At 58.9% G+C, this 11,181-nt stretch overlaps 4 protein-coding genes across 4 annotated transcripts; 2 read left to right on the forward strand and 2 right to left on the reverse strand.

The window, feature by feature from the left end:
* Window positions 1–330: 330 nt before the first annotated feature.
* BXZ73DRAFT_109962 (uncharacterized protein) lies at window positions 331–719 on the forward strand (the record flags this gene model as incomplete). The annotated part of the gene is made up of 3 exons (XM_048017319.1): window positions 331–354; window positions 411–573; window positions 640–719. 3 exons carry the CDS (start codon window positions 331–333, stop codon window positions 717–719), a joined length of 267 nt encoding a protein of 88 aa, XP_047870683.1.
* Window positions 720–904: 185 nt separating this feature from the next.
* On the reverse strand, window positions 905–2,118 carry BXZ73DRAFT_109963 (uncharacterized protein; the record flags this gene model as incomplete). Its single annotated transcript, XM_048017320.1, has 4 exons — window positions 905–1,171; window positions 1,213–1,642; window positions 1,708–1,937; window positions 2,059–2,118. 4 exons carry the CDS (start codon window positions 2,116–2,118, stop codon window positions 905–907), a joined length of 987 nt encoding a protein of 328 aa, XP_047870684.1.
* Window positions 2,119–2,500: 382 nt separating this feature from the next.
* BXZ73DRAFT_109964 (uncharacterized protein) lies at window positions 2,501–4,691 on the reverse strand (the record flags this gene model as incomplete). Its single annotated transcript, XM_048017321.1, has 5 exons — window positions 2,501–2,910; window positions 2,974–3,013; window positions 3,348–3,642; window positions 4,008–4,515; window positions 4,562–4,691. 5 exons carry the CDS (start codon window positions 4,689–4,691, stop codon window positions 2,501–2,503), a joined length of 1,383 nt encoding a protein of 460 aa, XP_047870685.1.
* Window positions 4,692–5,878: 1,187 nt separating this feature from the next.
* On the forward strand, window positions 5,879–8,268 carry BXZ73DRAFT_94246 (carotenoid ester lipase precursor; the record flags this gene model as incomplete). The annotated part of the gene is made up of 14 exons (XM_048026719.1): window positions 5,879–6,024; window positions 6,083–6,280; window positions 6,321–6,400; window positions 6,512–6,539; window positions 6,588–6,662; window positions 6,742–6,839; window positions 6,897–6,957; window positions 7,012–7,054; window positions 7,080–7,267; window positions 7,322–7,437; window positions 7,487–7,538; window positions 7,592–7,849; window positions 7,914–7,932; window positions 8,020–8,268. The coding sequence occupies 14 exons, from the start codon at window positions 5,879–5,881 to the stop codon at window positions 8,266–8,268; spliced, it is 1,611 nt and encodes a 536-aa protein (XP_047870686.1).
* Between the last annotated feature and the right edge of the window lie 2,913 nt (window positions 8,269–11,181).

The raw sequence follows: 11,181 nt of genomic DNA on the forward strand, positions 1-11,181 counted from the left end.
GCGCTCGGCAACGACGTCCACGATGCCGACGCAGGATCAGACATGAAGGTGTAGGTTGCAATAACGTCATGCCATACTGATCGTCATGCCATACTGCTCGTCGTGTCTTCATGATGGATGTACAATTAATGTACACACGGAATGTATCATATAGGCTCCATACCGATTCCTACGTGTTTCTTCGCTCATCGTGCGCATCCCGCGCGATCGTCGCCTCGGGCCATCGTCATGTCCCGCCTACGCCGTTGCGTCATAGCCCTGCGAAAGCGACACATAAGCGGGACGGCGTGACCTCCCACTCTAACGCGACTCTCAACGTAACCATCCACCATGTCTCTCCCAACCCGTCAACTGGTGGTCACAAGGTATGCCTGTCCGTTTCAATTCGGCGTGACTCTGGCCCGTTGCAGGCCGCGATCAACAACCCGAACGTGTCCGAGGAGGCCAAGGAGCACTCGCGCCAGATGATCGAGGAGCTCGAACACGATCCCGAGCTCTCGGTGACGCGCGAGGGCTACGAGGACGACAAGGATAACACGCGCGTCAACGCCGGGCACAAGGCTACGTTGAAGAGTGAGTTGGAATGCCTCTTCGTGCTGCGCGTTGACGACGGTGGCTGACCTTGCGCGCATGGTGCAGACCCGAACGTGAGCGAGGAGGCGAAGGAGCGCTCGCGGCAGTTTTTGCAGGAGCGCGACGCGCTTGACGAGGATAGCTGAGCGCAGGAGGTACCAACTACACCACGTCGTGCGACTGGAACGAATGAAGAGGAGGATGATAAAGATGTGGTTGTACGATACGAGTAACACGGCAGTTGCCAGCGTCTGGCTAGAGCACTATCCCCTTCGCCGCGAAGAACCGGCGAGCGCGTCCGCCTGCTCGCTCCACATCGGTCGCGCGAGCGTCACCCACCGGTCGATCCACCGCCCGAGCACTCGCCCGCCCCCACGATGCAGTCCAGCTCGCCCTCCCCCATCGCCCTGCTCCCGCGGTCCGCGCCGTCGAAGCGGACATAGTGCCACACCCCGCGCAGCGCGCGTATCCACCCGTCGCGCGCGCGGTTGAGGCGCACCCCGCGCGCGACCGCGTAGAAGCACGCGCGGGTCGTGTGCAGCGCGCGCGGCTTGTGCACGACGAGCTGGTCCGCGAGGCGGTCGAGGAGGAAGAGGAGCTGGGGGCGGGCGGGCGCTCGGCGTGCGAGAGCTTGAGCACGAGCGTCCCGCCGTGGCGGAGCGAGTCGAGCGCGAGGAGGAGGGAGGAGAGGAGGAGGGCGTCGTGGGACGCGCGCGGAGGGTCTTCTGCGCGGGGGTCTACTGCGGGAGAGGACTGGGGCGAGGAAGGGGAGGGGGTGGGGCCGCGGGTACGAGGCTGGTAGGAGTGGGGGGTGTGCCCGTCGATGAGGACGAGGTTGAAGTGGTTGTGGAGGAAGACTGGGACAGGGTCGAGCGGGGCAGGGAGGGGTGTGCGCCCGAGGGAGAGGTCGAGCTCGAGGACGTCCTGCTCGATGAGGCGGTAGCGCTGGTGGAACTGCTCCTCGAGCTGCATCGGGGGCCCGCCCTGGGAGACGGGGAGGGTGATTCCGGTCCCGAGCGCGTTGCGGTTCTTGCGGAGGATGTACGAACTGAACCCGCCGGGGGCGCAGCTGGTGGGATGCATGAGCATGTGCTGTAGGGACGAGGTGAGATGAGTTGGAGAGCATACACTCACCCGATGTCGAGGAAGGTGAAGTGTCCCCAGGAGGGAATGAGCTGACCGCTGGCGTGGTCGACTTCCTTCATGACAGACCTCATCTTCTTGAACCAGATGTAGGAGGTGTCTTCGTCCACCGCCTTAGCCGAGCGCTTCCCCTCGAAATAACCATCGAGCTGATCGTTGTCCCAGCCCTGTTCCGACGCTCGCAACCAGGAGCGCTTGAGAGGATAATCGGACGCACCTTCCTACGCAGATCGATCAACCTCTCCAGCTCCGGGACACGGCGCCTCGCCAAGATGGCGCCAGGGTGTAGCAGCTGTTGGTGCTCCGGGAAAGAAGTGTCTTCGCCCTCGTCCTCTGTTTGACGAGTGCGGCGAAGCGGTTCGGAGTGGCGACGCGGGGGGCGGAGAAGTGGGGTCCGGGCATAGTGAACACGGTGGGAAGAGGAGCGCATGACACCGGGGAGATCCCCCCTTTATACTCTCGCGGGATGCGTTGTCGCGGTCTCGACTGAAATGCATTGTGGCTGACTGTTGTCGAGACCGATGTTACCACAGTGGGAACAACGGCCGGAGAGATTGCGATTCTGACCTTGATATAAAAGCGCATATATGGGTGTTTCTAACTTAATACGCGTACTACGCTCTAGCCTTTCGGCGCTTCAAGGTGTCCTTCAGGTCCTTCCAGATGTCAACGGTGCGGCCGATGAGACTTCGAGGGGGCTGTGGCGGGTAACACTGCGGAAGGCGCGCACGATCGTGAGAGAAGGGAATAATCGAGCGATTGGAAAACGAAGGAGGATAGGCACTTACAGTCGCTCCAAGCGGACGCCGCCAGCTTCGTTCTGCAGGATAAACAGGAGCCTGTCAAGGCGATCGTTCACCCCAGCGAACTCCTCCTTGAACTCCTTCAGGAGCCCGGCGAACTCCTCGACCTTGTTATTGAGCCTCTCGACGTCCTTCTTGATCCCCGCGACGTTATTCTTAATCTCCGCGACGTCCTTCTTGAGCTCCGCGACGTCCTTCTTGAGCTCCTCGTACTCCTCCTTGCGCTCCTTACGCTCCGTGGCGAGCTCCTTCCTGAGCAGCTCATGGTCGCGCTTGGCGGTGTCCTTGGTCTCGGCTTTAGCGAGTGCTTCGGGGGTAGAGGCACCCTGAGGGACTGGAGGGACCAGAGCTAAGGGCGGCAGGGGAACGTATTTCCCCGTCGCGGATGTAGCTAAACACAAGCGAGTTATTAGTACGGCGTTGCGGTCCACAGAAGCGACGTAGATAAACTCACCAGCTTGGTCGACAGGGGAATCGATGAAGTCCAAGGTGTCCTGGCGGATTTGGGGTAGAAGGACATCAAAGACAAGACGGCGGGAGAAGTGCGCGGTGATGGGTAGTGCAAGGGTTCGGGGGGAGGGCAGTGCGCCGTACGGAGTCGCAGGACGACTCGAGATCGGCTCTCTCGCTTCTCTTCCGTTTGTTGAGGCATGGCGAGGCTGAAAAGCTGACCAAAGTCCGCTGGTGGGTGTCAAAGGAAGTGTCTGCCCCTGAGCGCACTCGCTTCATCATGTGGTGGCGGCCCGGCCGCCCCGGCCGATTTTTCGGTAACGGACAGCGCCGAGTCCGTGTGGCCGACCGGATGCTCCGGATGAGCGCGGCTGGCACCGTGGTGGAAAAGAACGTCCACATGGGCACCGTGTACGGGGGATGGCTGCGCTGGGAGAGGTGGCGGAGCAAGTGGACCGTCTCGGGTGGTCGTCTGCTGCAGTGGTCTCGGGGCAACTTGATGACACAGGGTTCGAGTACGCAGATGTGGAACCCCTTCTCATGGCGGAGCCGGAGTGGATGCCTGTCGCTGCTGTTCAGAGTGGGGTTTTCTAGGTCTAGACCGGGGATCGCAACTGTAAGAGTCGGTTTCTTGAATCTTGCGACGATAATCGGCGGCGGCGGCGGCGGCGGTCTTGGGGAGGAGTAGTGGCAGGGAGAGGCCTGCAGAACTCCCACCAATAGTCTTCGCCATCCCCTCATGAGGAGGGTGGATTGCCGCTGCCGGTTTCTCGGAAAGTATCGTCGACTTTGCTTAACGTCGTCCCAATCGGCGGTTCAACGCTCAGGAACATTCTTGCGTACGTCCTCGCTTTCTGAGAGCAAAAGCAACGGTTATAACATACGACAAGGCCCAGCCTCGGTATGTGCGTAGAACACAGAGCGAGAAAGAGAGACACAGAGCCCCGCGCCGCACCGAACTTGCACCCCGCTCGCCTCACCAACTATCAACAAAACGGTCCCGCGATGTCGTGCCACGGGATATCGTCCTCCACGAACCGCCGCGATTTCCCTTTCCCCTTCATCCCCGCGCTCGCCGACACGCCCACGACTTGCACTCCGCCGCCGGCGCTCCCCGCCAGCGGAAGCGTTTCCTCGCTGCTCCAGCTGAGGTTTGCCTTTGCAGTCGGTCCCGAGGGCGAAGGCGGCACGGGCGGGGTAGCCTCGCCGTTGACGTCCGCGGAGGGGCGACGGAGGCTGAAGAAGCTCTTGCGGCGCGGTCGGAGGGAGCGCGGCTTGTCCTTGAGGAGCTTCTTGCCCGAGTCCTGCGTGCCATCGATGGAGGCGAAGGGGTCGTTCGAGACGAAGGGGTACTCGTCGAAGGATGACGTGGCCCGAGGCAGGGGGGTCCTCGCCCCGTGCGTCAAGGCGCTCTTGAAGGGTGTCTGCGGGAGGGGTTTCTCGGCGGGAGGAGAGCGAGGCTGGATGGGCAGGGAGGCGCGGGCGCGGCCGCTGGGAGAGGTCGAGGACGCAGGGAAGGAGGCGAGCACGACGTCGACGGGGACCCCTGCGGCAAGCATCTCGCGCATACGCGTGAGCTGCGCGCGTAACACCTCCGTTTCCGACGAGGGCGGGTGCGGTCGGGGCAGTGGCCGGTGGAGAGACGGGCTCGAATTTGACATCGCCGACGACGAAGGGGTTGTTTTTGTTCGGCGTGCGTGAATAACCGGCGTCGGAAGGCATGCTGAAAACTACAAACAGAGGCGACTACTTTGTCACCCGCGGCATGGAGGACAGGGACGAAGACAGCTCTTACCTTTTTGTTAGTACTTGACTGGCAGCACGAAAAACCACGGGGGAGAACAGGAAAAGAGGGTGTCCTTGATTCTCCAGAGCAGTCGAGCCACATTCATATACATGCTAAATGCTCAAATCTAGAGCTTGACTGGATGAACTCAACTCATGTAGTACGCTGGTTCTCACCAGTGGGGCTCGGAGCGTGAGTGCATGCGGCGCAGGCCTGTGGCACCCTCGACCACACTGGAGCAACCGGACACAAAAGACGCAGCCGCAGACCTATTCGCATACAAAAGGTGAGCTGTGCAGCTCGAAGGCGGTTCGAGAGCGCGTGTGCAGGTTGAGGCTAGCCACCTACTGAAAACAATAGACTTCGGGTGAAAACCGTAGGCTAGGGCGTCAAGTTCAAACGTCCACCACGTACCAGGTTAACTTATCGAGAGCGCTTCCAAGCGAAGAAGGCCCGTTCAAGCTCTGTAGATGGTAGAGTGAAGGAAAGAGGTGCATGAACACCGCCCGACCGGTGACGACGGTCGTCGCAAGACTGACCAATCCGACCAGTTGCTGCGACCGGTCCGTTCTCGGGCCGTGGGTCCACCGACAAGGTGATGACGGCGCTTCAACGTCTTCTTCCCCTCCCCTTCTCTGATTGGACTACTCCTCAGATATGTTCAGAGTCAAACGTCTGCAACCTGCGCTCAAGGAAAAGAACAGAGTTAGTCAGTCGATGTCAACGTCCCCAGTCATCTGCCCGGTTGTTTTCCACTCCTCTTCAAAAATACCACTGCCGAGCCGCATGATCATGAGATGCTGAGAAGACCCATGTTATTCGTCCGCTGGTATTTCATCTCCTAAGTTCTTTCTGTGACATTGCCAACAAAAGTGGAGGCGGTGGGTACGACGGCGTCAAAAACGGTGGGATTGAGTCACAAGTGGGCGGATGCTGTCGTAAGCATCCTTTCCTACGTTCTTCTTTCGTCATTTCACTGTGTCTCTAGCACCGGCGTACAGCAGCCCCATGCCTTCCCGACGTGGACGAGTGTGCGAGTCGCTGGAAGATGAGCGGGCCGCCGGGGATAGTATAAAGCGCATACACCGGGCCCTCTGGACCAGCGTCCCCGACCGGCACCGACATGTCGCGGATTGTAGTGAGCCTCTTCTTCCTGTTCTCGTGCGTTACAAGTGCACCTCCCACCGTGAAGCTCGACGATGCGACTTTCATCGGCTTCAACGCCGGTCTCAATGTCCGTTTTCTAGGCATCCCATTTGCCAAACCTCCGTGCGTCGCATTATCCACACCTTTGGGCGCATATATGCTGACTCCAAGGTCTGATCAGAGTCGGCGCTCTACGGCTGCAGCTTCCCCAGGCGATTTCGTACTTCAGCGGAGTGATCAACGCAACCAGCTTCGGCAACCAGTGCATCCAACAAACCATTATCACGCCCAATGTGCCCTCCAACTTCCCTCCCGAGGTCGAAGCGTTCATAGCGCCCACGGCGGCACCTCCGGACGTTCCTCAGAGCGAAGATTGCGCGTACCCAAACCTGCCGCAGTCATTCATGTAGTGCTCACAGTGCTTGTTCAGGTCTCAACACCAACGTTGTCGTCCCTGCAGGTGCAAAGCCTGGAGACAACTTCCCTGTGGCTGTAGTGAGTGTGTCATTTTTATGCCGAGCGCCGCCTCGATTGCTTATTTGACCCTGCAGTGGATCTACGGCGGTGCCCTTTATCTCGAACGGAGGAGAAACTCATCTTCGGGGAACAGGAGGATATGTGATCGGCTCCAACGCCGTGTACGCATCCTGTCATCCTCGAGAGCGATGCTAACGCCGCATTTGTAGACAACCTGGTGAAACCATCGTGAATCGATCCATCGAGCTCGGCCAGCCCGTCATCTTCGTTTCGATGAACTACAGGTATGGCTACTGCTGTATTTCGCTCACTCCTCTTTGACTGATCTGTATGTCAAGGCTCAGTGGTATGTCTCAGTCTTAGATGCATTCGGTCAGAGTTGAACGTACCAACAGCCTTCGGTTTCCTCGGTGGGAGCGATATTCAACAAGCTGAATTGGGTAATCTCGGTCTGCAAGACCGTACGTACTCTTCATTTCGTCTCGTGGAAGGGTCAATTGATTTATCTCCGCCATCAGAACGAGAGGCGTTGTGCTGGGTTCAGAAGCACATCGCGGCCTTCGGGGCGACCCATCCAAAGTCACGATGTGCGTTCTCGCGGCTTTATATTGTGATGTCACTTACGCATCATAGCTTTGGCGAAAGTGCCGGAAGCCAAGCCGTTCTGTTCCAGATGGTCACCAACGGCGGCGATACCGAAGGTCTCTTCTGCGGGATGGAAGGAGTCCGGTTCCGTCCTTCCCACAGACGACTTTGAAAATCCGCAGCCCAGTTTTAACCTCATCGTCAGCGAAACGGGATGCGCAGGAGCGAAAGATAGTTTGGCGTGTCTCCGTAGAGTGTCCGCAGAGGCGATCTACGCTGCGATGGATAAGACGCCGACGTTCCTGTCATTCTAGGTGTGCACAGTGGTCGGTTGTACATTTCTTTGTGGGACCGACAGTTTCCCACAGGCATTGAACACACCGTGGATGCCGCATACAGATGGCGTGTTCTTGAAAGATGATCCCCAAAAGCTCGTCCTGGATGGGAGCATTGCAAACACTCCCTTCGTCGTTGGTGCGCATTGTCCGACTCTCATTGTGATGTCGTTCTCACTGGATTGTAGGCTCTTGCGAAGACGAGGGGACACTGTTCTCCCTCGCACCTCTCAACATCACGTCAGTTGCACAACTCGTCCATACATCCGTACTCGACTCATTACATGGCGCAGTGGTACGGCGACTCAACTCGCAGCAGTCCTGAAGTCAAACTACTTCCCGGCCGCCTCCGACGCCGACATACAGCGCCTGCTCGAGCTCTACCCCGCCGATCGCGCCGCAGGCTCTCCGTTCGGCACAGGCGACGCGAACGCGTTCACACCCGGGTACAAACGCCTCGCTGCGTTCCAGGGCGACTTCATCTTCCGTGCGCCTGCACGCTTCCTGCTCGAGCAGCGCGCTAGCAAGCAGGTCGCGCGCTCGTTTCGTGAGTGCTTCCTGCTTTAACACCACCTCGTCGCTCACCTGCGTTGATGTAATCAACAAGCGTAGCAGGATCCCCGGGTTCGGCGCGGTGCGCGCCCCTTTGGTCTTCCATGCATCCGTGCTAATTCCCCGTATAACCACTTTGGGCGCGCCGCTGCCGCGTGCACCCGAACAGACACACACGACGGAGCTCTCCAATATCTTCGGGGGCGGAGACTTGGCCGACTTCTTCGTCCGCTTCGTCAACACCCTCGACCCGAGCGGCGACGGCGCGCTCGACTGGCCGGTGTACACCACCGCCGCGCCGCTCGTTATCGCCTTGCAGGAGGGCGCCGGCGTGCCGCCTCTCGCGCTCGTCAAGGACACGTTCCGGAGGGAGGCGACGGCGTTTGTAACGCAGCTCGGCCTCGCACACCCGCTGTGAAGCAGGCAAATACAGTGCGCGGAGGCATGTTTCATGAATATCGTACCATGCGCAGAGCAGAAGTGATACGTCGGAGGCTGTGTAGCACGATGCGTGGCAATGCCATCATGCGCGCGAAAGTTGGATTTGCGCGCGCTATCTTGATTCGGTTCCGTTGGGTCGTCGACGCTCTCCCGCTCTCCCGCTTCGCGATGGCCCGTGCCCGTGCCCGGGTATTTAGCTCGCGCCCCGCGAGCGCGCTTGTCCAGAACTCTCCCCGTCCTCCCATTCTTTCTTTCAACCTCATGCGTCTCGCCCACAGTGTCAGGCTCTGGAAAAGACGAAGTCGCCAAGGTCGCTCTCCTTTGAGCGTCGCTCGAGGGCTCGGAGCAGTTTTAAAACCTCAACTTCGTGGAGGAACTCGCATTCTTCAAGCAATTGCAAGTGACGGACATCAGCGACAAGGCGAAGCTCAAGCAGCACGAGCCGCCTCAGTACAGGTTATGCATAAATCCCTGTGAGAGCGCCCCGGGTTTATGCATACAGTACCTTATGCATACACAGATATATGCATAAACATTGAAGTATGCATACAGCGGTAAGAGCGTCAATATCCGTAAACAAAAGGACAGCCACATGAATCGAACCCGCAGCCTGTTGACATTGTACACATGCGACACAACAGACCACTACGCCAATGTTCCATGTTCTTTGTGCGTTGCTTATAGAATATATACTCTCTTCAATACTGACATAAACACAAGGCTTTTGTTGAACTCGTCGTTCATCACAGTCCAGTCATACTTCTCAACACTGCTTGCATACTCGCCCTCTCCTCGGGATGCTTACCTATGTCTAAGATTGTGTTTATACATACATCCGGTTTATGCATACGCCCCGTTTATGCATACGATTCGTTTATGCATACAACACGTTTATGCATACAGCGCGTTTATGCATACGATCCGTTTATGCATACAACGCGTTCATGCATACGGCCGGTTTATGCATACGGCCGGTTTATGCATACAGCCCGATTATGCATGCGGCGTGATTATGCATGCGGCATGATTATGCATAAATGGTTCATATGGGTAAACACAGCGTATACCGGTGGGGCAAGACGACAGTCGTCAACCCCAGGGCCGAGTCCACGGCGGTGAAGGCGACAATGGACATAGAGGGCTGGTGTAAGCGTAGAAATGGGGAATCCGGGATATGACGCGTTGAGGGGAAAGCGAACGCGAAGAGAGTTGGATCGCGGGAACGCGAGGTGCGCGAGGAGGTCAGAATGGATGAGACTGAGGAGGATGACGAGTGTGAGTGCGACACTGAGGGCGAAGGCGACACCGAGGGCGAAGGCGACACCGAGGGCGAAGGGGAACGCGCGGTGCGTCTAGACCGATGCGTCGTGTAGGGCTGCCGTATCGATCCTAGGTGAACGCGGGCGGATCGCGATGGGCGTGTGCGAGGCGGGACGGACAACGTGCGCGGAAAACGTGCGCGAGGACGACATGGACGGGAGCCAGGCGAAGGCGCGTAGCCACTAGCGTGGTCGGGTGGTCGAGGGACGACGAGTGGACGTGAGTCGTAGAGAATGGAGCAACGCGACGCTGCGAGGACGCAGGAGCTGAGAGAGAGCTCTGGCGTCGATTCCTGGTGTGCGCGTCGACCGGTCATGGGTGTGATCACGAGGCCGGACACGGTGAGTACGCACCTCACGCTCGCCACGCAGGCTGGGACGGCCGAGTGAGGCGGAAGGGCGCGCGCCGGCCAGGGACCATGCGCGGAGGTGTTCCTCGAGCACAGCCACCCCCGCAGTGCCTGGATGACGTGTGGGTCGATCACATCCCGCTTTTCTCGGAGACGCGTCTCATCTCACGGCCCGCCCGCGCGTACTTGCAAGAGCACGAATAGTATGAAGCATTCTACGAAACAAAACATTACTACGCCCTCTACGGCCCTCTACAAAGGGCGCACCCAGTTGCGAGCGCAGATTCGGTTCCACTTCTGGAGGTTGAACCCGCCTTGGACGTTGTCCAGGCCAAGCGCCTCGATGAGTTTGCGACCCAACCTATGCGGTACGGTAAGTAACAGGCGCGTAGATACAAGAGGAGAAGCACTCACACGGCCACTACGTCCGATCGGAACTTCTTCCCATTACCCGGCTGTTTCTTGCCCGACTTTCCTTTCCCCCCGCCACCCTGCCATGTTTCTGCAACGCTCCGTCAGCTTGCCCTCACGCGCGTAATAGAATGCGACTTACCGGGTGCCAGCCCCAACTCACGGTCGTCCGATGTAAGAACCTACAGTGGCCATGGGGGAACGTAAGGCTCCCGCCGTTGTTCTTCTTCACCTTGATGCGACCTCCAAGGCCGTTCTGGATGGCCTGAAGCGCACATGTTAGCGCATCGTCGTGGCAATGAAGCCGGAATACGTACCTCACATACTAGTGCGACCTCCATAGCCATGTACGGACCCCGCATAATCTGATGCAAGGTCTGCGTGCGATGGTCGGAATCGTCAGAAAACGTATGTAAGTGGAACGATAAGAATACTCACGTTGCGGTGCTCGATGCTCATAGGCGGCATGGTGAGCGAGTCAGCGACAGCGATGAGTGGGTGAGGTGCGCTGGGAGAGTGGATGTTGACGGTCTGGGGCGCGAGCGCGGGTGGAGGGTGACACGTGGGGTGAAGGCACCACGAGTGAGGGTGGTGCGGCGACGGTCGTGGTGGCGTGAGTGGAGCATGGACGGTCTTTTCAGGACCCAGCGCGAAGAAGAGTGACGAGCTACTCACCTTAGACTGCCACGCGGGTGAGGCGCGCGCGCGAGAGGTTGTCACGACCGGGGGTACGTTCGCGGAACAAGACCGAGAGTGAGATTTGCGGCGGGTCCGGCGGTCGCAAAGGGGGAGGGGGATGGTCTGTTGAGG

The sequence above is a fragment of the Epithele typhae genome, assembly GCF_022376455.1.
Source record: "Epithele typhae strain CBS 203.58 chromosome Unknown BXZ73scaffold_303, whole genome shotgun sequence".
In the NCBI taxonomy this organism is placed as follows: domain Eukaryota; kingdom Fungi; phylum Basidiomycota; class Agaricomycetes; order Polyporales; family Epitheliaceae; genus Epithele; species Epithele typhae.